At 49.2% G+C, this 26,435-nt stretch overlaps 1 protein-coding gene across 1 annotated transcript in view; it reads right to left on the minus strand.

Annotated features, from left to right (window-relative positions):
- The window catches only part of DCAF5 (DDB1 and CUL4 associated factor 5), a 351,953-nt gene that overhangs the window by 2,562 nt on the left and 322,956 nt on the right, over positions 1–26,435 (minus strand). The window contains exon 8 of the mRNA XM_085627298.1: positions 13,691–13,818. Coding sequence (XP_085483424.1) covers positions 13,691–13,818 — 128 coding nt within the window. The remainder of the gene's footprint in view (positions 1–13,690; positions 13,819–26,435) is intronic.

Raw genomic sequence — 26,435 nt, forward strand, 5'->3', positions numbered from 1 at the left:
AATTATGAAGGCATTTAATAACGCTGAGGGACATGAAGCGAAAAATGTTTATGCAGGATATATCTATTTTAACATTCCATGGATGCACTCCATGCAAAAAGACACAATGGATTATTAATGGTTCTACTACCTGGATTTGCAACACCTTAACACAACATACATCATACGTTATGTACAGGTAGCCTCATACACCTCCACAAGATGTTTGTTGCTCCCCTAGGACACTTAGTTGAAAGTGTCGACAATCTTTCAGTGGTATTGCCTATTGCTGTACTAATACTTGGGACACCTAGGTATTTTGCCTTCATGTTTACTTACCATTGCAACACTATTTCCTACATAAATGTCTTCATTACATCTCCATTTTGCTTGTATGTCTGCATCTATTCAACCCTTCACATGTGCTTATGCAATTCCTCTGCACACTAGTGTGTGCTACTCTCTGCTCAGCACAGTTATTTACCAGTGTAACTGGCCTTGCAGCTCACCCCCAACCCCAGATTCTCATACCTTCCCACCTCAAAATCCCAGTTCCTTCTTTTGTCACCCACTGAACACTAGGTAAAGCACCCTCACTCAACTCATCTATGACTAAACGCCCCTATACTCTTCAATCTGAGATATCTCATGTTACCTGCCACTATCTCTTTCTGCTTTGGGAATGCCTGCATTGTGCAACACCAAACACTTTGCCGCTCATCTTCCTGCCTCAATTTTACTGCAGTTTCTGAAACTTTGTTTGGTTCATACAATACAAGCACATCTACAGCTTTACACACCAAGTTTGCTAACTTCTCAAACAGAACTCACAACAGTTGAAAATACTAAGACGGGTGTGGGGAGGGGGGTCAGAGGCATTTTATTAATAAGTCTATTGCAACCACTCCCACATCTACTTTGTAGCTTCTCCCTCTTCATTTGAATAGCCCCCCCATTACACCCACCACCCCATGTAATGCTCACACTGCAGCCAGCAATCACCCACACAGTTACTGGATTGGTCTGTGAATACCCGGATTGGCTATTACAGCCACTTTCTCACAATACTCCTGATCATAATTTCAGGGTGTTTGTAGCCTCCACTTTGATAATTACATAAACCTTTTTTCCTCATCGGATGCTAGATGTGGCCGATGCAATGCAGAGGGGGCGGATTTTGTCCATCTCGCATGGTCCTGTGGGGAGGTTATAGAATACTGGACACAAGTGATGCAGTTGCTGTGAGGTGAGCTGTACTGTTAAAACCTGTTTGTTGGGTCTATTGCCTGGGGTGCAGGCTCTAAAGCGCAAGTTCTGTGTGATTGCATTGCTCATGGCCAAGCGAAGGGTCTCGCTCTGCTGGAATGGCAGGAAAATCCCGAAACCTAAAGACTGGATTGCGGACTTAACGTATTGTAGAGACACCCTAAAGACCTATGAAGAAGAACTTCCTACCAGGTCGAAACCAAGAGACTATTGGAAATACCTAACTCAATACTTGCAATTGCATCAGGTGAATTGACTGCCTATCCTAAATGCTTTGAGGTGCGGAGGGCATGGTGGACCTTTGACTAGGAATGGAAACATAAGTATGGATGACGGATGCTGTTGTACTGTGACCAAACTGTTATGATTGTATTTGGGTTGTACACTTTTAAAATGCTAATAAAAAATAAATAAAAAAAACCCTTTTTTCCTCAATTCCTCATACCACGCACCACAATAAAAAACCTATTTTCTCTCAAAACAAATTTATTGAAATTGCTCGAGATCTCATTTCCAAATCTCTCTCTCGGACTCCTCACCCACTGTTACTGCATCTCCCTCAGACCACAATGTTTCACAGATTTCAGTCACCTCACCATCCAGTCCCCTCCTGCATATATACACCTTAAACGCAGAGGGAAACATTTGTGCCTAGAAGCCTACCCTCATGGCTTCATCAATTACACAAAGGCTAGATCCTCTCTGCCCTTTAATTGGTTTAATGACGCACTGAGATCGGCCTTTGGTACAGATTATCCCGTACATAGGTTCACTCCAACTACTCCTTCCACGCAACCCCGGATCTCCTACAGCATTCAGGCTTTGAAATGTAAAGTGCAAGTTCTTCTATGGAATGAGAAAATCAAAACCTCGAAGTCCATCAAGTAGACCTAAGTCAGTTTACAACTGGATTAAATATTGTTGAATCCAACTGTTACACTGACCTCATCGCCTCTCTGCAGTCTCACCCAAACACTTGCACATGCAATGGTCTTCTTTCTCCTCCTCAACTTTAGATCGCTCAGTCCTACCTCACTGTTGATGAATTCTCTTCCAAAATAACTAAAACTAGAAGTACCGTGAACTTACTGTTTTTGATACCAAATAGCCCTTCCTATTACCCACTTTGATCCCCTCAAAGTTAAACTAGACCTTGTGACACCAACATCTCCAGCTGAGCTAATTCATGTACTCAAACAGCTAACCACATTTGTGAACCATCTCAAAATACCTTCAGCAGACCACTCCAATCTATCTAACTAAGTTTCTCAAAACAAACAACCCTTTTAATTTGGCTTCTGTGGTCAAGACCAGTCGATGCTGAATGGTACCCTCAACAGCAGAGGAATCTCGAGAGCGAGGTCAGGGCTCTTGAGACCAAGAGAATTCCGAATGACCTTCTTTGGCATTGAGGGTGCCTTAAAGCGCGAGTGGTCTCATCAAGTTGGGCAGTATGGACTTTCAAAGGTTCTTCGTTGGAGGTCCATCCACAAAAGACAAGGTGAACAGCTGAAAGTGGAGACTCATCATGGAGGCTCAGCTCTTTTTGAGTTCGATACCAAGGGAGAAGATCCTCAGAATGTAGAGGACTTTGTTCTTTAGAAGCCAATGATGTTACGACCCAGTTGGCTTCGAAGTTGGAAACCAGAGGTGTGGGGTCCTAGAACTGGGTTTGGATTTTGTCAAGGGATCTGGAGATCACTTGTCTCCAGGGTCCGAGATTTCAGGGGAAGTGGCTATTGGGGTCTGCTCCTACTGGCGACAGGGGACACACTGCAACATAATTCACACAGAGCCTGAAAAGGAGAACCTGGGAACATCCTAATTAAGAGTGAAAATACCCTGAGAAGGAAAAACGCAAGGGTCCCGCTGTTGTAGAAGAAAGGAGTGTAAAGAACTGAACACTAGAACCATAACAAGGACTTGTGATCGTTATAGGAGGCATGATAGTAGGTACACATGCTACCCAAGGTATATTTCAAATGGAGTCAGTGCTGTTTGAGCTACCTATCTTTTCAGAGAACAGTCCAACAAAGAGGAAGATTAGGGCACTTGGAACGGAGGCTAAACCTCTCACGGAGTGGCAAAAAAAGGGCTTACCTCCCCAGTAAGACCTCACCAGGTAAAAGAGATACCCTACTGAGGAGAAAGATCATATGAAGGAGCTTACGTTACATAGAAGGGAGTCAAAACATCTGTCCCAACCCTGTCCAGAGAATGTATATTCATCTAGGAGATGGGAAGGATAGGCTGTGATCTTTCTCAAATCAACTTATGTTCCCTGAACCACCACACGGAAACCATAACTGGTCTGAATGCTTGGGGGAAACTGAACAACCTCCAGTACAGGAGGTTTTAGGCTGAGCCTTCTCATCAACACACTGGACAATAGACACCCATAGGCCCTGTTATTAAACTAGCTGAGCCTATCTCCCTTTGAGAGATAATAATTTGCCACCCCAAGGCTACCCAACAGTCACCATTAGGGGCGCCTGACATCGAGTCTGCTAGCAAGCAGAAACTATAATAATCTGTATGGAGTTCCATGATGGAAGAACCCAGAGATCTGTCTGGAAAGAGAACTCTCAGAACAATTAGTCCAGGGAAGCCCAGCAGAAGGAATCAAAATAGAAGACAAAAAAACCCCCAAAAAACAGGGAAATAGTCGGGCATGTCGCCCACCTTATGTGGTTCACGCAATTTTTCAGAGACAGAAGAGAGCTCACTTCACAACCACACCTCACTTCACATGAAACCTTCAAGTGTCCAGAAGCAAGAGGAATTCTGTTTGGCCTTGGTAACGAGAGTGCAAAAGAGGGAGGCAGTGGGAAGGTGACCTTGAAATACAGGTCAAAAGACTCAAAGCAGGAGAATGTGTTAAAAAGATAACCAAAAGCCACAGCCTGGAAAGAGTCCGTAAGAATGAAGTGGAAATGTGTGATTGTAGGCATAAGAGAGGGCACAAGACTACACAGAAGAAGGCCCTTTTCCTCATGAGAAAAAGCAGTGCAAGCATCACAAAGCCCTACTGTACACACCCGAGCACAGACGACAGCAGAAGACCACCTACCCCCAATTGTCCTACAGGCTCACCCTGAAACACCAAACATCACCCTAACAAAATCAAAGGTGCAACAACTAATCTAAATTGCAATAGCAAAACAACATTCAAAGTCAAAGGTAGTCTAACCTAAAACACTGCCTGAACATAAATCACAATATAAAATTACTAAAACAGTTATTAATCCCTAATGTAAAGCTAAAGTGAGCAAAACAATTGCATCTGAAGCCAGGGACTAAAGTCTTGTATGGCTACCAATCTGGCTTCAGATCATGCTGCAGAACAGAGACATCGTAGAAATGTCCTCCTGACAACATACGAAGATGGCCCCTGCCTCATGATTTTGCTGTACTTCTAAAGCTCAATCTGAAGTCTCAAATTCCCTGCACTGGTTCTCCTCCTAACTTTCCGACGAAAACCAGTTTGTCCACAGGGGCACATCCAGGTCCAAGAAGACTCCCTGCCACCCGTGGAGTCCCTGGGTTTTCATCCTATCCCTTGTCCGCTTCAACCTCTGCACAGAGCACACTGGTGGCTCTGCTCACATAGAACAGCATTACAATCCATCAATATGATGAGAATACACAAACTCTACTAGATAGAACCCTTCATCAAAAACACTGCGAATACTACCTGCCTCTGACCCAGACCTGGATGTCCAGCGCCTACCTGAACCTGAACTTCACCAAGACAGAATCCCTGTTTGCCAAGAACAGCAAGCAAGAAATAGTACAAACTGGCTCAATAACGTGAACAGTCAAGGCTTCAACCCCAAACTTTCAGCGAACGCCAAGTCACTTAGATTCACCTTAGACACTAACCTTCCCCTCAAAGAACACAGTGCCAAAAAAACACAAGATGGCCTGGTACCAGTTCTCTCTGGTAAATAAAGTGTTGCGCTTCCCTCCACACAAACGACTTAAGAACTGCTTTTCAAGCCTTTATTGATGCTCTCACATCTGGAAATGCAAGAAATGGAAACACCCTTCTCCATGACCTCCCAGACTCCACATTGGCTCCATTAAGGGCATCTTACACAGCGTCTTCCCCCTTCCTGATTGAATGTCACTCTCCTTAACAGGCTGCACAGTCTTCAAAACCAGCTGCAAGATTTCCAAAGCCATCACCACCAGCACCCTCCACTATCAGGCTGACAAGCTCACTATGGCAGGTATCTCTCGGCATACCCATCAGAGTGAGGACAAAGAAGTGCAGGAAAGAAAAGACAAGTCAACAGGCCTTTTCCAAGCGTGCACCCAGGATCTGTAACCACATCCCTGTATCCATCAATGCTGCTCCAATGTAGGGAAAAGTTGAAGATGCCGCTCTTCTGAGGAACGACATTCTGTCAGTGTTGGAAAACGAGGCAGCATCTGTGAGGCCTGCACAAATAACATGACTACATTTGTCCTTCACTGGGAACCAAACACCCAATTGTAGCGCCTGACTCTCAGAGGGTAGCGTTGCAGAGCAGTCTGAGGCTTACTCAAGGGAGGTGGTGTGGGCTAGTAATCGCCATTTGTAGGTGCACAAAAATAACACTCAATAATTGATTGTCCAGTCTGTACTTTGCTTTATAAAAGTAAGAGTACACTTATTAAACACACACACTACTCAACACTATGCATCAATTTACAAATATACATAAGCTGTTGGAATTACTTTGTGACATTGCATAACATCTCCACCCCTCCCGCAAAGGGGGGGTAGGGTCTGGTACCACCATGTATGCACATCAACTTGCCCCCAATGCAGATAGTTAAACATAACCTGGAGCGAGGGCCCTGCGCACTGGCACCATCCCAGTGGCGACCCACCCCATTACCTCAACAAGCATTAAAAAGGCGTAAACCTGCCTTGGTGACACATGACCCTGACTGAGCATCTCCTGCTGACCATAAAGTATGCACCTCTATATCTTAAGAGCTAGCAGTCTGGGGTCTTCACCTAAGCGCAGCAGCAAGAATCCATGTTTACGCACACTTTAGAATGACAGTACTCATCACCTTGGTTGATCATTTGAATGCATTGCAATTACAGCCCCTAAAGGCATCACAGATGAAATCACAGGATTGCGCATATACAGCTAGACACCCTAGCAGGACTGTCTGCCAACATAGCCCCACTTGGCTTATGACATCTCCTTACACATGTGACTTACAGTCCCTTCAAAAGAAGTACTCCTGGCAACTACACTTCTCCTTCTCACTTTAAAAGGAATCACAGGTAAAAACATGGGATTACGTAAATACAGCCAGACCCCCTAGCAGGAAGGTCCAGCAACATAACTCCATTTAGCTTAACATCACCTTACACATATACTTCACTTTACACGTGATTTTCAGTCCACCTAAAAAGAAATAACCAATAGTAAATGCATTTCGGTGCAATTACACCACTTCACCTCCAGGGGATGCCCTTCTCCAGACATCCCCAACTCAGCCCTTCACTCCATGAGGCACTTCATAGTAAACCCTCAGCTGTAGAACATAAGTTCCAGCCTAGAAGGTGTTAAAGGCTGGTTGAGCCCTTGAGGGGTTATTCTTTCAGATGCCCCGTGTAACTTATGGGTGGACTGTTCTTCTTTATGCTGGGGGAGGTTGCGGTGCTCCTGAAGACCCCCTGCACTCCTTTTGACACATGAGGGTGAGCCCCTCCTCTGGCGGCCACCAGGCACCAAAATGGCAGATTTCTTCGTGCTTTTGAGACTGGGCCTCTCCAGCAGCTCCCCCAGCACCTTTTCACAAGTGAGGGCACCAAAACGGCAGATTTCCAAATGCCTGGCGATGCACTATGGGGCGCTTCTTGCTCCTCTTTACCAGCCCCCGCCATTGGGAACACTCTCCTCTGCCCTCTGGGTCTCTGAGAGGGTAGATTCAGCAGTGTGGTGTCTTCACTGGCTCCCTGCGCCAGCCTTTTGCCAGGCTCTTTCTGGGCCCCTCTTGTCCCTGCGCAGAGGCCCCTGTTTCTGTGCACCAGTCCTGGGCTCTTCTGGTGCTGATAGGGTCCTGGGGGCAGTCAGGGGGTCTCACCTTCCAACTGCCCATTGCGCCAGGCTCCAGCACCTTCAGCCTCAGCCGAGCACACACTCCAGAGAGCTTCTCTTCCTGTGCAGGCACTTTTTAAAAATTGGGTAGGGGGCTGGCAGGAAGTCTCTGTTGGTCCTATCAAATAGCGACACATCACGTCCCTGCCCCTGCTCCCTCCTTCTTGTCCAGCCTCTGGGTTTGTTAAAAATGGTGTCATCCAGTGTCTCTGAAGCCCCTTTCGCCCACGCAGCCTTCCCTCCTTGGTGCAGCCTGGTGCCTGGCACCCAGTGACAGCTGCTGATGGATGAGCCTTTAGCCCCACCCATCTTCTCTTCGTGGAGAGGAGGCCCTAGCTTGTGGAAGAAAGGTTATCAATCCATCCAGCTGAGGTCAGCCCTCAGCCTGGGTCTGGTCATGGCTGGCTCAGGGAAATATGACAGTTCTGGATGACCCAAAAGCAGTACAAATATGACTTTGGACTCTGCAGAATACTTCTTTTCACATTTGCTACATTGGTCTTAAGTGCGTGTCTGGAATCTGTAGGCCTAATTGAAGTTAATCTAGCCCCTGGCTCTACATTCCCACAGGGGAATAATGAAGTAAAAAAACAGTAAGACACACTGACTTTCCCTGGCATGTTTCCAGTGTATTAAGCCTATTCCACCCAATACTGCATAAGTCCTGCCACACCATTCACTCTGTAGCTGCTCCTGGACTGCGCACGCTAGGAATCTCCCCTGAGCAGCCCGTACACGTGTGCACACGCATGTACACATGTGTCTGCATGTAACCAGCCCGGTGTCCCTCACTCCAGCTGCTGCGCAGTGGCCTGGTCAAGCCAGGGGAACAGCAGTAAAATCCCCATGCAGTCTCTCACATCCTGAGTTCACTAAGGGTGAGTCCCAACTTATGAGGCTCCCCCACAGTAAAAGCTCCACAATTAGGTGCTCAAAAAGCGAAAAATCCGGGCGGCCCATAGTGTCAGAACCACCTTCTAACACACGCCGCGCCCAGCTGATTCCTACAGGGAAGAAGTAGCCACTCTACATGGGTACACTTCCCGTAGTCAGCGATAACTAGTTATAAGGGGTTCTGACCAGACCCCCCTTACTGACCAGTTATCCGCTTAGACCACCTACTCCTCCCATCCATGAAATCTCCACCCATGACAGGGATCCCTGACTACCCTAAGAACCCTCCGGGCTCTAGGTTAGATACCTCTAGGTCACTCATGGTCTACATGGACTCAGCCTAACTAGGCTCACCTTTGCCCTTGGGCATGCAACACTATGCCTACCACTTCTCTGGACAAGGGTCCAGTGCCTCAGCACTGATGCGGTCTCCTGGGATAGGTCTAAATCCCATCCCCTGGGTCACTAGCTGGTCTCCCTTCCAGAGTTTGTTCCGACCAGTACCCTGTCTCCGTTTGGTCCTTGCACCCCCAAGATGCAACCTCTCTGGACCCTCACCCTCAGCCTGCCGCTGAGGTCATTCTGCTGCCACCACCCTTTCGGGATGACTGTCTTCCCTAAAGAAAGCACAGCCACTTGTGCTTCCCCACACAGAAAAGCACCCTTTGGCCACTGGCCTGGCTCCCTGATAGGACCTTAGACCGGCCTCACCACCACACTGGCAGTGCCAGGGAGGAACACTGAGGGTGCCTCATCAGACATCCTACAGCCATTCCACCCAGTCAGTAGATCCACACGGAAACTACCCCGGGAACCTAGACCCCTTCCTTGTTCTCCGCTGCGAGAACAGGTTCCATGTATCCTTCCCTCCGAGAGGCGCGCTCTCCTCCCGGAGTACCCTTACAGAGCCTGGGGGTCCCGAGTTAGCTAGACCCAGGCCCACCTCTCAGGGCTCTCCCCGGTCTCCCTGCAGCACCTTGGGAGACCGCCCAGGGACCTACATGGTCCCTGGATGGCCTGCACCACCCCTTATGAAGAGCAGGGTCCCTTCACTTAAGATAGGCCCCACCTGCCTTCAGGGTAGTACTACCACTCTCAGCCAGGGACCCTAAAGATCCTGGCTAGGCCTGCACCACCCCTTCGCGAAACACAGGGTCCCTTCACTTAAGATGGGCCCACCTGTGTTCAGGGTGGTACTACCTGACAGAAGTCCACCTCCTGCCTCCAGCTGGGGGAACACCCCCATGCTCTTGGTCCTTGGGTCCAAGTCCCACAGGACCTACCTGACTGGTTACCGGCTAGGCTTCGCTCCAGCCACCACTTCAGGTTCCCTCCACCAGCTCCTGGTCCTGGGGTTGAAGTCCCACCGGACCTACCGGACTGGTCACCGGCCACCCGACCCCGACACCTCAGGATCCACCACTAACCCTTCTCCTGGAAACTAGGGAGCACATCGCCCCCACTCAGATCTCCACTGGGTCAGTTACCTAGCCCACCTAGGGTACTTAGGGGCTACCACTACACACCATCACTCCAGAACTACCCTCCTTGGGGGCCACCCACTACCAGGGGTCACCCCTGGTTTGCTCACCTCCCCACCAGTTAACCTGGGGGACCTGCCTGACACTCAACTCTACCACACCCTCCTCCCACTGTGGGAAAAGTTCCTTTGGGTCCCTCACCATGGGAACCCCTGGGGCGCTACTACTCGGGGTAAAGAAACCTCCTGCCCCACCCTTCCAGTGGTTTTGGCCTGCGCCATTAGTAAGAAACTTCCAGTGGGGGAAGGATATCTGGGGCCCCTCCTGTGGAAACCCTCCCTGCCCTTAAAAAGCGCGGGAACCTCCCAGGACCCCTACTTCTCCTGTCCCCCTTGATGGTCAATCCACCCCTACACCTCCACCTGTGATGTAGGTATCAGTTGCTGTCCCTATCTCTTGAGGAGACACCCTCCTCATGCAGGTGTAGTGTATGTAGTGTTAGGGTTCAAAGGTGTACAATATGGCTTAGAACATTTGTATGCAATCATTTCCTGGAAAGCACCATCCCGCTAGCACATTATAATCAACATAGCGCGGTCATATCAATACAGCTTACATTTAAACCATAATAACTTCACATGACACATATGGGCGCTGGGCTTTCCTTTCCCATACCTTTAGTTCACATAACCAAAACTTTGAACCTTTCTCAGAGCCTTGCGCTCTTCCATTTGCTCATTGCTGCATAGGTAATGTGTGGCAAAACTGGACTTATCAAATGCTATAAATGCACACCAGAATGGGATACTAGGTTTCCCGCCGCTAGACACCAATGTTGGAAAACGAGTTAGCATCTGTGAGGCCTGCACAAATAACATGACTACATTTGTCCTTCACTGGGAACCAAACACCCAATTGTAGCGCCTGACTCTCAGAGGGTAGTGTTGCAGAGCAGTCTGAGGCTTACTCAAGGGAGGTGGTGTGGGCTAGTAATCGCCATTTGCAGGTGCACAAAAATAACACTCAATAATTGATTGTCCAGTCTGTACTTTGCTTTATAAAAGTAAGAGTACATTTATTAAACACACACTACTCAATACTATGCACCAATTTACAAATATACATAAGCTGTTGGAATTACTTTGTGACATTGCATAACATCTCCACTCCTCCCGCAAAGGGGGGGTGGGGTCTAGTACCACCACTCCCATGTATGCACATCAACTTGCCCCCAATGCAGATAGTTAAACATAACCTGGAGCGAGGGCCCTGCGCACTGGCACCATCCCAGTGGCGACCCACCCCATTACCTCAACAAGCATTAAAAAGGGGTAAACCTGCCTTGGTGACACATGACCCTGACTGAGCATCTCCTGCTGACCATAAAGTATGCACCTCTATATCTTAAGGGCTAGCAGTCTGGGGTCTTCACCTAAGCGCAGCAGCAAGAATCCATGTTTACGCACACTTTAGAATGACAGTACTCATCACCTTGGTTGATCATTTGAATGCATTGCAATTACAGCCCCTAAAGGCATCACAGATGAAATCACAGGATTGCGCATATACAGCCAGACACCCTAGCAGGACTGTCTGGCAACATAGCCCCACTTGGCTTATGACATCTCCTTACACATGTGACTTACAGTCCCTTCAAAAGAAGTACTCCTGGCAACTACACTTCTCCTTCTCACTTTAAAAGGAATCACAGGTAAAAACATGGGATTACGTAAATACAGCCAGACCCCCTAGCAGGAAGGTCCAGCAACATAACTCCATTTAGCTTAACATCACCTTACACATATACTTCACTTTACACGTGACTTTCAGTCCACCTAAAAAGGAATAACCAATAGTAAATGCATTTTGGTGCAATTACACCACTTCACCTCCAGGGGATGCCCTTCTCCAGACCTCCCCAACTCAGCCCTTCACTCCATGAGGCACTTCATAGTACACCCTCAGCTGTAGAACATAAGTTCCAGCCTAGAAGGTGTTAAAGGCTGGCTGAGCCCTTGAGGGGTTATTCTTTCTGATGCCCCGTGCAACTTATGGGTGGACTGTTCTTCTTTATGCTGGGCGAGGTTGCGGTGCTCCTGCAGCCCCCCTGCACTCCTTTTCACACAGGAGGGTGAGCCGCTCCTCTGGGGGCCACCAGGCACCAAAATGGAAGATTTCTTCGTGCTGGGGGGGGGGGGGGGGGGGGGGGGACAGACTGGGCCTCTCCAGCAGCTCCCCCAACACCTTTTCACAAGTGAGGGTGACCCCCCTCCTCTGGGGGCCACAAAGCACCAAAACGGCAGATTTCCAAATGCCTGGCGATGCATTATGGGGCGCTTCTTGCTCCTCTTTACCAGCCCCGGCCACTGGGAACACTCTCCTCTGCCCTCTGGGTCTCTGAGAGGGTAGATTCAGCAGGGTGGTGTCTTCACTGGCTTCCTGCGCCAGCCTTTCGCCAGGCTCTCTTTCTGGGCCCCTCTTGTCCCTGCGCAGAGGCCCCTGTTTCTGTGCACTAGTCCTGGGCTCTTCTGGTGCTGATAGGGTCCTGGGGGCAGTCAGGGGGTCTTTCCTTCCAACTGCCCATTGCGCCAGGCTCCAGCACCTTCAGCCTCAGCCGAGCACACACCCCAGAGAGCTTCTCTTCCTGTGCAGGCACTTTTTAAAAATTGAGTAGGGGGCTGGCAGGAAGTCTCTGTTGGTCCTATCAAACAGCGACACATCACGTCCCTGCCCCTGCTCCCTCCTTCTTGTCCAGCCTCTGGGTTTGTTAAAAATGGTGTCATCCAGTGTCTCTGAAGCCCCTTTCGCCCACGCAGCCTTCCCTCCTTGGTGCAGCCTGGTGCCTGGCACCCAGTGACAGCTGCTGATGGATGAGCCTGTAGCCCCACCCATCTTCTCTTCGTGGAGAGGAGGCCCTAGCTTGTGGAAGAAAGGTTATCAATCCCTCCAGCTGAGGTCAGCCCTCAGCCTGGGTCTGGTCATGGAAATATGACAGTTCTGGATGACCCAAAAGCAGTACAAATATGACTTTGGACTCTGCAGAATACTTCTTTTCACATTTGCTACATTGGTCTTAAGTGCGTGTCTGGAATCTGTAGGCCTAATTGAAGTTAATCTAGCCCCTGGCTCCACATTCCCATAGGGGAATAATGAAGTAAAAAAACAGTAAGACACACTGACTTTCCCTGGCATGTTTCCAGTGTATAAAGCCTATTCCACCCAATATTGCATAAGTCCTGCCACACCATTCACTTTGTAGCTGCTCCTGGACTGCGCACGCTAGGAATCTCCCCTGAGCAGCCCGTACACGTATGCACACGCATGTACACATGTGTCTGCATGTAACCAGCCCGGTGTCCCTCACTCCAGCTGCTGCGCAGTGGCCTGGTCAAGCCAGGGGAACACCAGTAAAATCCCCATACAGTCTCTCACATCCTGAGTTCACTGTGGGTGAGTCCCAACTTATGAGGCTCCCACACAGTAAAAGCTCCACAATTAGGTGCTCAGAAAGCGAAAAATCTGGGCGGCCCATAGTGTCAGAACCACCTTCTAACAGTCAGCAACAGTTCAATTCTGTTCCCAGAAACTAGATGCCACTCAAATCATTGTTGACTGTATCATTCCCTTTGTCACTGTACAGCGCTCTGTTGCTTTTTGGCAAGGTTAGCACCGTACAAAAAAACACACATACATACATACTATGACCACAAGGAAAATGTTTCTAAAAAACAGAAAAAGCTCTAAACTGCTAAAACGAAAAGGAACGGGATGTCAAAGAACCTCTCCTAGAGACCAAGGAACTTTACTTGACTCAGACATCTACATATATTGAATTTAAGACGGCTATCGTTAAACTGGCTTGGGCTGAGCCAGCTGCAGCAAGATCCAAGTGTAACTGTTTCAATCTCACTAACACTCTCTTGGGTCTCAACCATCCTGGACCATGCAGACTTTTAAACTCACCTTGATCACCTTCTCGACACCTGATGAGCAGATCATGTAGTTCTGTGGGTTGAAGCGCACCTGGTTGACAATCGAACGATGACCTTTCAGCACTAAGAAGGCTCCATTCACCACCCGCCCAGCTCCACCTGTAGAGAAGCAATGCAGCGAAACAGGAGAAAGATGCGAGTCAATGTGGATACACGGGAAGAGGGAGAAAGATATAAACTTTAAGCATGGATACAGTTTACAGAGGATACAGAAGCAAAGTAGCCCTTTAGAAACACGGCCCTTAAGGCAGGCAGGCTAAACCGCATTCCACACAGATAACATTGCTTATTAAAAAAACTGGCTACTTAAGGATAAAGTGAATCAATTCACAGCCTCTAATATATGGAATGCGCTCGGATTGCTCCACTTACTGCGGTGAAAAAGGTAGACATCAATGTCACACAAAGATTTCTGCCAAAAACTTTCAGATTCTAAAATGAATATAAGTCTTTTATAGCCCATGTTGTGACATAGTGCAAACGGGTAGTTTTGCCCTGGTGTCTATGTGATCAGCACCCAAGCCCACTCAATTGCATTTCAGGAGAAGTTCTGACTCCAAGGAGACACTCTAATAACGCATGGAAGGGGGACTATGGGAGAAGTATGTTGTTCTAGGACTCCTGTACCTCCAGCTCAGATGGATCAAACTCTACAACTTGTGCTACGCTTCTTCTGCCCGCAAAGGGTCAGCATATCTTGACCCAGCCTGGAAAGACTGGCTCCAAAGCACCAGTAGTTTTGGCAAAATGTGTGGTGGCTTCAAGACACCTGCCGTGCTGGCAAAAACACAGGTAACATTACCAAACCAGCTGAACGACATGGAGCATACGCTTGTGTAAAGGGGGCAGAGAATGGCTCCTGGAGGGATACGAGGGAGAGGCAGGGTACGGTCGGACCATCAAACAGGGTCTCATTTAAAGCCCTGTGCAATTAATCTGGGGATCGGTCCTGGGAAGGACATCTCCGTGAGCAGGGAAAGTTGTGCAGACTGAGAACTGATGTAGCTGACCATATACCTTAACATAACAGGGGTCTCACTCTTAAATCCTCAAAAATTCACTGCTCCCAGAATCCTGGATTTTAGAGAATTAGGTCAGGTGTTTTTTTTAAACATATTTTATTTGCTTTTTCCATTTTTATGAACAACACTTTATGAACATACGCAGCTGTCATTATATGTAATTTTAACACGGGGAAACACATAATTCACTATGCATTTCCAGTAGTAATACTAGGGTAGGGTTATGTCTAGACGGTGCACAACATTTCAAACTTATTTACACCATGAATCTAGATCCTCTGGTGTCCTTGCTAGTTTCATAGTTATTTGCTCTTCTGGTGTACATTCCTTCAGTTCTTTAATATGATCTTCTGATCTTGATACACTGGGTTCATCCAGTGAATTGTTCCGAGTCTGTTGGTGAGGAGGAGTGTAAAGTGAATACATTTAATTTATTTTTAGAGCAACTAGCATCCATACCCAAGAGGCATGTCTGTGACTAATTTAAGCTCTCTGTGTATGTCGTCTTATATCCGTCTACAATGCTATTCCAGTCATTGATAAGCTTTGGACCATCCCATGTCAAATGGCAAGAAGTAGCTTCCAGTTGCTTGCATCACTGGAGTGATGCATGCCCTTTGCAGGAGGTTATACTGTATGAGCCAAAACTTTGCACTGCTGGACGCTTGACCTATGGATGTAAAGGCTTCTGCTCACTTTTTATCTGCACATTGCATTCCGTTGTCCGTTTCCCATTTTCATTGTGATTTTAGTTGAGCTTTGATGGCATGCATAGAGATAGCGGTGTTGAGTGTAGTTATTACACCTGTGCCTTGGCCAGCTATGACGATCATCTCTATGTTGCATTAGCTGCACTGGGGTTCTCTTGGTATTTCCCACACGATCCGCAATTCTGTATATAGATACGAAACACTGCATATGCTGTGACGATACATAAATTGTCCTAGTTAGAAAACCATGACAGCTTTGTCCAGGGACTCCAATGCCCAAGTCATCTGGGTCACTCGCCGTTTTGCATTCCCCATTCTCCAACTAGCAATGCACAATTTTCTCTCTAGGTGTGCAAATTCTGAGAGTATTGCGAGTGGCATCTGCCTTGTGAAAGGCAGCATCTTGCCCCATATTATTCTAACATTCTCCGGACCTGCGACGTCGTGCTCATCAGACAGGGTCTATCCTTCTCTTTATTAGTTGATACAAGCCGTTGGCTCATCTTTGGTTAATAGATCCCTACGCCCAAACCTTCTTTGTGTTATGTGCGCTGCAGTATCTCCATTTAGACACTGCATCTTTTTCTCATCCACATCGGATTCTACATGGCAGATCTACGGCAGTGGACGCGTGGGATTCAGAGCACACTACTTTGGAACAGATCGAGGCATCTGGGTAGCGCTATCATTTTGTTTATTGATATTCCTCATGCAAAGGACAACTGTGGTGTCGTCCAGAAGTCCATGGACTTAATGTCTCGTATGAGTCATTTCGGCTTCACTGCATGCCGTCTCTTCTCCAGATGTGTGACCATCACCTCTAAGTATCTATACATTTCTTGTTCCGAAGGCTTCGCTGTATTTGGTAGCCTGTCTCTTAGTACTTACCTCAGTGCTCCCAATGGAAACAAAATGTAACCACCACCTCCCTGGGGCAAAATTCTAGAAAGGAGGGGGGCACATGCCCGACTCCTTAAACCAAAGAGGGCCCTGTGGGCGCACCACCTCCCTGGGCTGGCTCCTGCTATGTTCCGGGGTGCCCACCCCGGGACATAGCTGTTCGCTATGGCCATGATAGGAGCTTTACTGCTCCTTTCAAGCTATAGCAAACACTCTGCTTCTAGCAAGCAAGGGCCTAAAAAAGGCTCTTGTTTGCTAAAAGCAGAGCACAATTGCTTTCACAGAGCGGGAGCTGCATGTTCAGCAGTTCCCTCTCAGCAAAAGCAATGCCGGCTTCCCACCTCCTGCGGGAGCCGGCAGGGGGGCTTCAGGCTCCCTCTACAGTTACCAACAGATGTAATTGGGTGCCCTGGGTGGGACCAGGACACCCACAATAGAGGCCAGGGTCACCGGGACTAAAATCGGCCCTAGAGGGGGGCGCCAAGGCCCTCCCTCCCCTTATTTGTTACACAAAAAAAATAACAAAACAAATTCGAGACCCTTTCACCACCACTCCGCAAACACGCCTCCTGGAGCATTACTGATTGGGGGAATTAGTTCCCTTGGATGCTGAGGGTCCTTGGGGGACAGGAAACCCTGCTATTATCTCCAGTACGTCCCACACAGCGGGATTCCTGAGAGGTCTTTGGAGGCCACGCCCCCTTTCTCCACCACTCTGCAAACACGCTTTTCTCTTTTATCCCACACAGTTAGCCAGTGTTTTTTAGGTCTCGCTGAGCCAGCGCATATGCTTGCTCTGCGAGAAATTTAGTGTGGGGGTATTTCAAAGTGCTGCCACAGGCTTTTTGTGGCCTAGCGCTTGCGTTCACGCGAGCGTGCACGCGCGCAGGTGCCATGTGGGTGAAGGCTCATTAAGCCTTGCGTGCCTCAATAAGCTTTCACTTTGGAGAAGTGTGGCTCAATGATTAGAGCGGCAGACCCTGATGCAGAGGTCTAGCCCGGGACCAGGGTTCAATTCCCCGCCTCGGCGGGTCTTGGGCTCAAAAATTCCACGGACCTGATAATTCTCGCCTCGGTGCCATTCCAATCATGGAGTCCCACTCTGCAACTCTGGGCAATAGCTTGCTTAATCTCCACAACGGCCCCCACAACGCTAAAGGATGCCTGGCCTCCACCTTAGGGGTGCCCAGGAGTGGACGCCTCACAGGGAAAAGCCAGGATGGGTTCCACAGCGGTATTCGTACAAGCGCCGAGAGGCCTCCGGGTAGTCGTGCGCTATACAAGTATCCATACATTTACATTTACTTTCGTGCTTGTTGAATGTCCTCACGAAGCCTGCTTCTGTCCCTTACATTTGCATGCATGTGACGTGATTGCAGACTCGTTCCCACACATCGGCACAGTCAGTCTATGAACACAGACATCTCCCTCTGCTAGCGCCCACCCGCCCGCCCCACCGGTGCTCCTTGGACAGACAGAGAGGTTCTTTAATGTTTCTTTATTTTAATTACTATGGCACCCCTGTGTTATTATGCAGTGCTTGTCTTTTTTTTCATCCTTTTTTATGTCCTCACGAAGCCTGCTCCGTGTCCCTTATATTTGCATGCAGGTGACGTGATTGCATGCTCGTTCATCTCTAGCCACTCATCAGCACAGTCAGTCTAAGAACACTGACATCTCCCGCTGCTAGCGCCCACCCGCCCCCCCGGTGCTCCTTGGACAGAGATGGTTGTGGGTGTAAGTGCTGTGGTGGTGGCACTTTTAACCACGCTTGTGGTGGTGATGTGGGAGGACGTAGGAGAGCATGTAGGTATATCACATCACGCCTTCGTTGAATGGTATGATGACATTAGCGGTGGCCTTCACACTGCTCAGGCTTTACCACTGCTACTGGCGCACACGTTTATTTTTATTCAGTTTTCTATAGCGCGGACAATATATCGCGGACAGGTATTAAAGTGCTTGTCTCTCCTGCTGCACCGGGACCAGAAGAGACAATACTGCTCCGGGTGAGGTTACCCAGCCTTATATTTGCCACAAACAAGATAGTCCCACGCACTAAAAAAAAAAAAAAGCAAAAGCGTCTCCCTTGCTGCACTGGAAGAAATAATACAGCTACAGATGACGTTACCAAGCCCTGGGCCGAAGCATCATTAATCCATATTCTTACTTGGATTCAGAAAACTAAAGAAAAGTCTCTGCGTGCAGCACTGCTGCCAATTTCGGTTGCTCTGCATGGGATCATTAACATTTAAATATTGCAGCTTGATATTGTGATGGTGAGTGTTTTCATTTGTTTGGTTATCTTGGTTGTACAGTACATCATGGATGCAAACGAATTGAGACAAGAAAGATCATTTGGAGCAAAATTAATTCTACAAGCAGCAGCAATGTCTGAGGCAGATCATTTTCCAATCAACCTTTTTGTCACTTGGCGGGATTTTTATCTGCATCCAGAAAATTAGCTCATAAATTAAACAGCTGAACATGGCATGTGCTGGGCACATATGGCATCAAATATTATTAAGGGATTCAGTGTTGAAATGAGTACGCTGACACGGGTATACTAAACTGTAATCACCTTGCTGCAGGGATATTGTCCATTAATGATGCTTCGTTCTTTACAATAGCCTGAATTTAAATAGTATTTATATATGAGCCCAACTGTTGTATCATTTCAGCCCTGTATTACTCAACTAAAATAGGTTTTCCATAAAACCTCATTGAAGGCATAGGTTCATCTATTTGTCTTTGCCTTTCGCCGCTTACCGTATCAACAAACACTGCTTCCTCACAAGAGTTTTATATGCTCCAAAAATTACTTTTGGGCTCTGTCATTGCCATGTTCTATTTTATTATCGAATCTGAACTGTTATCTGTATAAAATACAGAAAAACCTTGCATGTGCTGGATGCCTCTCTTGCGTTCAGTACATTGCTAATTCAATCAGCTGTGCCTCAAAGGAACAAAAGGACTGAAAAACCTGTTCACAGGTGAAACTCTTGGATTCATGCACGTTCATTACCAAGCATCAGCAGAAGATCTTGCTGAAAGGAACGGCCATTGTTTACTTCAGGTTTTTCTTAATAGCGCAAAATAGCCTTGGTTTGCTTCTCAGTGCTAAACAATGTAAAAAGAGAAAAAAAACAAGCACTGGCATAGCCAATATGTCTCGCTTTTGGGGCCTTATAAGTATTTAGTTATGCAGCACAATATCCTTGGTGCAACAACATCAACTGTTGCATGGCTAAACACTTATAAGGTCCCAAAGGCGAGATCTATTGGCTATGTCAATGCTTGTTGATACATTGTGACTGCCCTGGTTCTTAGGGTTAATAGGTCTGGTTGGTTGTTACCTGTTTCCACAGTGATCACTAAGGCAAGTACTAAGAGACAGACATCCAAGTTCAGTGAAGCCGTGGGAACAAGAAATGTGTAGATACTTAGGGGTGATGGTCACATATCTGGAGAAGAGACAGCATGCAGTGAATCCGAAATGACTAATACGAGACATTAAGTTCATTTCAAGGTGCCTTTTGGAGGGGTGTGGGAGTCGGGCAGCATCCAACTACCTTCTTCGCCATAGCAACTTTAAAAGGGGAGACCAAAGGTAGCAACCAGTGAAAGGCTAAGAGTTTTTACATGAAGGGGCCAATCAGCAAACCACGGTTCCAGACCCAGGTCACCCCCAGCGCAGAACTATGGAGGGGAGGCCCAGCCTAGCCTCCTCCAGGTGTGGACAAGCCAGCCTGGGCACAGCCCAAACGTGTCTCACGCTGCAGGAGACAAGGGCACCTTTAAGGGCTCCTGCCTGGAGGCTGATGCTCAGCGGCTGTGGAGTGCTGCCGCTAAGGTTCTCGTATGTGGTCCTGTTGCGAAGCCCTCTAGTATGGGTAGTCCACTGGCGCCACGCTGCTCATATACAGCTTCATCCCACGTTGCAAGAGACAAGGGCATCTTTAAAGGCTCCTGCCTGGGGTTTGATGCACAGCGACTGTGTAGTCCGCTTGGGCCCCCTGCTTGTTTGCAGCTTCGACTTGTTTTTTTATTTTCACAAGGTATCATCTACAGGATTACAAACTCATACTGTTAGGAGCTCTGTCCACATTTCTTACATTTCCATAAAGAGACGTCCATTTGTATTATAACTCAAAGGTAACTGCATTGCTTCTATAAGGAATTGGTGGAATCATGCTTGAAAAGGAGTAGTTTCTTACCTGTAACTCCAGTTCTGTAGTAGGGGTATCTCTGTTATAGTCATAATCTATGAATAGTCCCGCCCATGTGCGGGGACCCCGGAGCAATCAAAATATCTCTTAAGCTGTCCTGCATTTGCAAACCTGCAAAGACACTTAAGAGACAGACAAAATAATACAGCCCAAGAACAACATGGCTGCACTGGCCAGCACTTCCTCTGAAGTGAACACAAAAGCCAAAATAAAGTTTAAATGTCATTTTTATTCACATCTGACATGTTCCTTTATTGTATCACACTCCCTTCACCAAAATCCCTTTAAACAATAGAGAGGAAGGGGTGGACAGACAAGCCCTATAGGCTGTCATTATGTGTCTGCTAAGGGGATACCGTGCCTTTAAGAAACTCTCCAGAGACCCCCGGTATCCCAGGATGCACAGCCAACGCAAGTTACTTTCAGTTCTTTTTGAAGGTGTATAACAACAGGCCTAATACTGCCAGAATTACTCCACCGGGGAGGAGGGAGGGTCGCTTAGGACTATAACAGAGATACCCCTACTACAGAACTGGAGTTACAGGTAAGAAACTACTCCTTCTGTAGTAGGGGATCTCTGTGTATAGTCATAATCTATGAATAGAATGGCAAGCCCATCCCAACCAACAAACAGCGGTGGAGTAAGACCAAACACCAACAAATCACTGTGCAAACAAATTCCTCAGCGAAGCCTGTCCAACCTGCGCATCTGCCCTAGCATCAGAGTCCAGGCAGTAATGCTTTGTAAACGTATGGACCGACTTCCAGGTGGCAGCCTTACAAATGTCAGCAATAGGAACATTCCTAAGCAAAGCTGTAGTAGCTGCTTTGCCCCTAGTCGAATGCGCTTACCCCCTAACGTCTTATTAGCTTTCTGATAACAAAGCTGAATACAGGACACAATCCATCTGGAGATGGACTGTTTCGAGGTAGCTAGACCAGTTCTTACCGAACCATAATTTACAAATAGTTGATCCGACCTGCGGATGTCTTTTGTCTTATCTAGATAGAATTTCAACACCCTACGCACATCTAGTGAATGCAGAGACCTCTCCGCCGGAGAGGAGGGATGCTGAAAAAATGTAGGCAAAGTTATCATTTGATTTACATGGAAATCAGATATCACTTTAGGCAAAAATTTAGGATGAGTATGCATCACTACTTTAGACGCATGGAATACAGTATACGGCTCTTGACAACACAGAGCCTGAATCTCACTCACCCTCCTGGCCGATGTAATGGCCACAAGGAAGGCAGCCTTCCAGGACAAATGCTGCAAAGAAGCCTTATGAATAGGCTCAAAAGGCTCCCTCATCAATCTGGACAACACCACGTTCAATTCCCATGGTGGAGAAGGTCGTCTAACAGGGGGAAACACCTTACGCAGACCCTCCAAAAAATCTTTTATCACAGGGATTTGAAAAAATGAGGTTTGGGAAGGGCCCTTTCTATACGCAGTCAAAGCTGCGAGATGAACTTTAATAGACTGAAAATTAAGCCCAGATTGAGCTAACTGCAGCAAATAAGGCAAAATAACATCTTCTTTACAGGATGTGGGGTCAATGTCCTTCGCCTTGCACCACAAGCAGAACCTCTTCCACTTATAGGCGTAAGAAGTCCTTGTAGGCGGTCTCTTCGACTCTTTCAAGATCTCCATACAGTCCTGAGGTAGGTTCAAGTGTCCATACTGCACTAGCTCAGGAGCCATGCTGCCAAACTCAAGGACGAGAGATTGGGGTGAACCATCTGTCCTCCGAACTTCGTGAGAAGGTCCGGCCGACACGGCAGGCGCCGGTGTGGCAGAACAGACCGGTGAAGAAGGTCGGTGAACCACCATTGCCTCGGCCACTCCGGAGCAATCAGGATCATCCTGGCTCTGGATTGCGACAGCTTGATCAGCACCGCCGGAATCAGGGGAATGGGTGGAAAGGCGTAGAGAAAGCTGTTGGACCAGCTGATCCATAGGGCATTCCCCAGTGTCCCTGGTTGGTAGTACCTGGACGCGAAGTCGCGGCATTTGCTGTTTTCTGCCGTAGCGAACAGATCGATATCCGGAGTGCCCCACTCTGCGAAGACGTCTGCGAAGACGTCTCCGAGCACGTCGTCGTTTAGCACCCACTCGTTATTTTCTTGAACGAGCCTGCTGAGCGCATCGGCTTGGGCATTCTGCACTCCCGGCAGATGGGTTGCCGTGATCGTCAGGTTCCTGGCCACCAGCCAATTCCAGATCGTCTGTGCCTCCCGAGACAGCGTGCGTGAACGGGAGCCCCCCTGCTTGTTGAGGTAATACATGGTAGTAGTATTGTCCGTCTGAACAAGCAGGGAGTTCGTCGTGAAGGAGGGATGGAACGCCTTCAGGGCCAAGTGTACTGCTCTGAGTTCCAAAAAGTTGATGTGGTAAGTCATCTCCGTCTGCGACCATATCCCCTGAATCTGAAGAGGGCCCGAATGCGCTCCCCAGCCCTGGAGAGACGCATCGGTCACTATGGTCTGGACCGGAATATCCTTGTGGAAAGGAGTCCCCTTGCAAACATTCTCTGAGGAGCACCACCATTTCAGAGATTGGAGAGCGTGTTGGGACAGATGAATCTTGTCCTCCCAACGCCCCCGCCTCTGGTCCCATTGATCCTCCAGACATTCCTGCAGAGGCCTCATATGCAGACGTGCATTGGGGGTGAGAAAGATGCAGGAAGCCATCGACCCCAGTAAGGAGGACACCGTCCTCACTGTAGGAGAGTGGGCTGAGAGGAGGTGCAGGGCCTTCCCACGGATCGATAAGCGCCTCTCCTCCGAAGGACACACGCTTGCGTTCAAGGTATTGACTGAGGCCCCCAAGTACTGGAGACACTGCACAGGAACCGGCACTGACTTTGACATGTTGATGTGCAGCCCCAGGCGATGAAGCAAGGCAGCTGTCCTGTTGAAGTGACACTGGGCTTCCTGGTACGTGGAAGCTTTGATCAGCCAATCGTCCAGGTATGGATACACAAACACTTTGGTCTTCCGCAAGTGTGCTGCCACCACTGCCATGCACTTGGAGAACGTCCGTGGGGCAGACTTCAGACCAAACGGGAGTACTGTATACTGGTAATGGTTGTTGCCTACCAGGAACCTCAGGAACCTGCGATGCTTTGGTGCGATCGGCACATGAAAGTAAGCGTCCTGCAGATCTATGGCGCACAGCCAATCTCCTCGATGCAACTGAGGGTCAATCTGATGCAGGGACAACATACGGAACTTTTCTCTGCGGATCCACTTGTTTGCTTGACGCAGATCTAGAATAGGCCTGAACTCGTTTTTGTCCTTTTTTCTGACGAGAAAGAACCTGGAGTAAAGGCCTGTTCCTCTTTGCCTCAAAGGAACAGCTTCTATCGCCTTCTTCCTTAACAGGACGTCCGCCTCCCCCTGGAGCTCCCGTACCATGAAGGGAGAGCGCACTGGTGGAATCTGAGGAGGCGGGCTGGTGAAACGAAGACTGTATCCATTGCAAACAATATTCAGCACTCCACTCTGCCAGGTAGAACTGAATACTTCCCCCCACCGGAGCGGGTAACGGACGAGGGGGAAGTGACCTTTCAGGGCTTCGACCCGGCCGGGCCTTTGTTCCCCGACGAGGATTGATGCTGGCCTCTGCCCCTCTGGCGCTTCTGAAAGGACTGCCTCGGGAACTACTGTTGTTGCTGGTGCTGCTGTTGGTGACCAGACTGGCGCCCTTGACCGCGTTGCTTAGAGTAACGCCTGCCATAGGAACGGAAGGACTTCTTCTGCTCCTTGGGTCTTTCCAACCCCACGGCCTTCAGGGTCTCTGCTTCAGCCTTCATGCGTGCCATCTCGTCGTCCGCATGAGACCCGAACAGCGTCGAGCCAGAGAAAGGCAAGTTTGCGATCTTCTGCTGCGCTTCAGGCTTGAGAGAGGTAAGCCTCAGCCAGGAATGTCTCTGCATGTGCACTCCATGACAGTACCCATGGGCCGCCAGCAACGAGACATCCCCCGCCGCACTGATGATCTGGTTAGAGACCATCATGCCTTCGTTCAGCACCTCCTGGAAGTCCTCTCTTTTGTCCCTAGGCAGGGAGGCAGCAAACTGTTGCAGAGAGTCCCAAAGCGATCGGTCATAGCGACCCAGCAGGGCAGAGGCGCTAGCGGCCTTCATAGTCGTGGCCGACGTAGAGCACATTCTCCTCCCCAAGGAGTCCATCTTGCGGCTCTCCTTATCCGGAGGAGCCATGGAAGAGGGCGTCGTGGAGTGTTGTTTACGAGCCGCCACCACAATGACAGAGTCCGGGGGAGGGTCCACCCTGAGGAAGGCCGGGTCCGAATCCGGGGCCCTGTACTTCTTCTGCAACCGTGAGGGAGCAGACTTCACCACCGCAGGAGTCAAGAAAACCTCCATGGCTGGTTCCTCCAAACCCGGAACCAAAGGAAGGAGGGGGCGTGAGAGATGAGCCTTGTGCAATGTCTCAAAGATCACCGAAGTAGAGGGAACCGGGACTGCTACGGAGATCCCCAATTTCGCCGCCCCCCTCATCAGCACATCCTGGAACGTGGCAATATCATCCACCGGCGAGATTCGGGTAGACGGAGTCTCCGACAGTGAGGGGGAGAGCCGTCCATTGCCAGAAGAGTCCGTATACCACGTGCCTCTGGAACGAGATGTATACCTCCGTCGCCCATGCCTCGTGTGAGTGGACGACCTGCGTCTACTGCGTGACCTCCGGCGAGATCGAGAACGCGATCTCTGTCTGCGAGGAGCCTTAGGAGCCGCCGGTAGCCGAGGAGACGGTGGCAGCTGCGGCACTGGCGGTGGTGGAGGTGGAGTAGGCCGCTTAGGAGGAGGAGGAGGAGGAGGCGGAGGAGGAGGCGGAGGAGGCGTTGGAGGCTTCCGAGGCAGCGGCTGGGGGAGAGGCTGCGGAGCCCCATCACTCCTTGCAGGGGAACCAGGACCAGCACTGTCCGGACTCCCGTCCACCCTTCTCTTCTTGGCGGGCCTATCCCGTGTTGAAGTAAACGAGGGGGAGCGCCGTCGCCTCCTAGATCCACGACTAGAGATTGTAATCACCGAAGACGTGTTCCCCGATGTCACCGACGTCGAACTGATCGTCGACCTCGACCGTCGTCTCCTCGCCGTCCGGCGTCCCCTCGACGTCGACCGGTGGCCCCTCGACGTCGACTGTGAACGACGTCTCCTCGACGTCAATCTCCTTCGCCTCGACGTCGATCTCCTTCGCCTCGACGTCGATCTCCTTCGCCTCGACGGCGAGCTGTGCCTCGACGTCGATCTCCTTCGCCTCGACGGCGATCTGTGCCTCGACGGCGATCTGTGACTCGACGGCGATCCTCTCCGTCTCGACGGCAGTCGCCGGTGCCTCGGCGTCGATGTCGTCGGCGTCGATCCATCGCGGGGCTTGGTACGACGTCGATGGTGTGTCGACGACGACCATGGAATCCTCGACGGCGACCTAGTCCTAGGTCTCGCCGGCCCCTCTCTCGACGTCGAACGTCGAGAACGCCGCAATCCAGAGCCCGGGATCGACGGCGAACACACCGGTGCTTTACCAGCTTTACCAGCCGGTAGGCGCCGTTTCTGCTGCTGTTTCTGCCCGGAGGTCCCTCCAGTGGCTGAAGCATGGGCAGAAGAAGGGGAATGGGATCCTCCATGCCCCGAAGTCCCACCGGTCCTCTGCTTCTCCTGTCCCTGGAGGCGAATCTTCTCCCTGTCCCTCAGGGTCCTCTTGGAGAAGGTCTTGCAGATGGCACACGCAGCAGGGACATGTGAGGAAGACAAGCAGAGGATTGTGGGTCCGTCTTGGCCTTCTTCCTCCCACACTCAGGGCATTTATCAAATAAAGCCATG

Source organism: Triturus cristatus, chromosome 9 (assembly GCF_964204655.1).
Source record: "Triturus cristatus chromosome 9, aTriCri1.1, whole genome shotgun sequence".
Classification (NCBI taxonomy): Eukaryota; Metazoa; Chordata; class Amphibia; order Caudata; family Salamandridae; genus Triturus; species Triturus cristatus.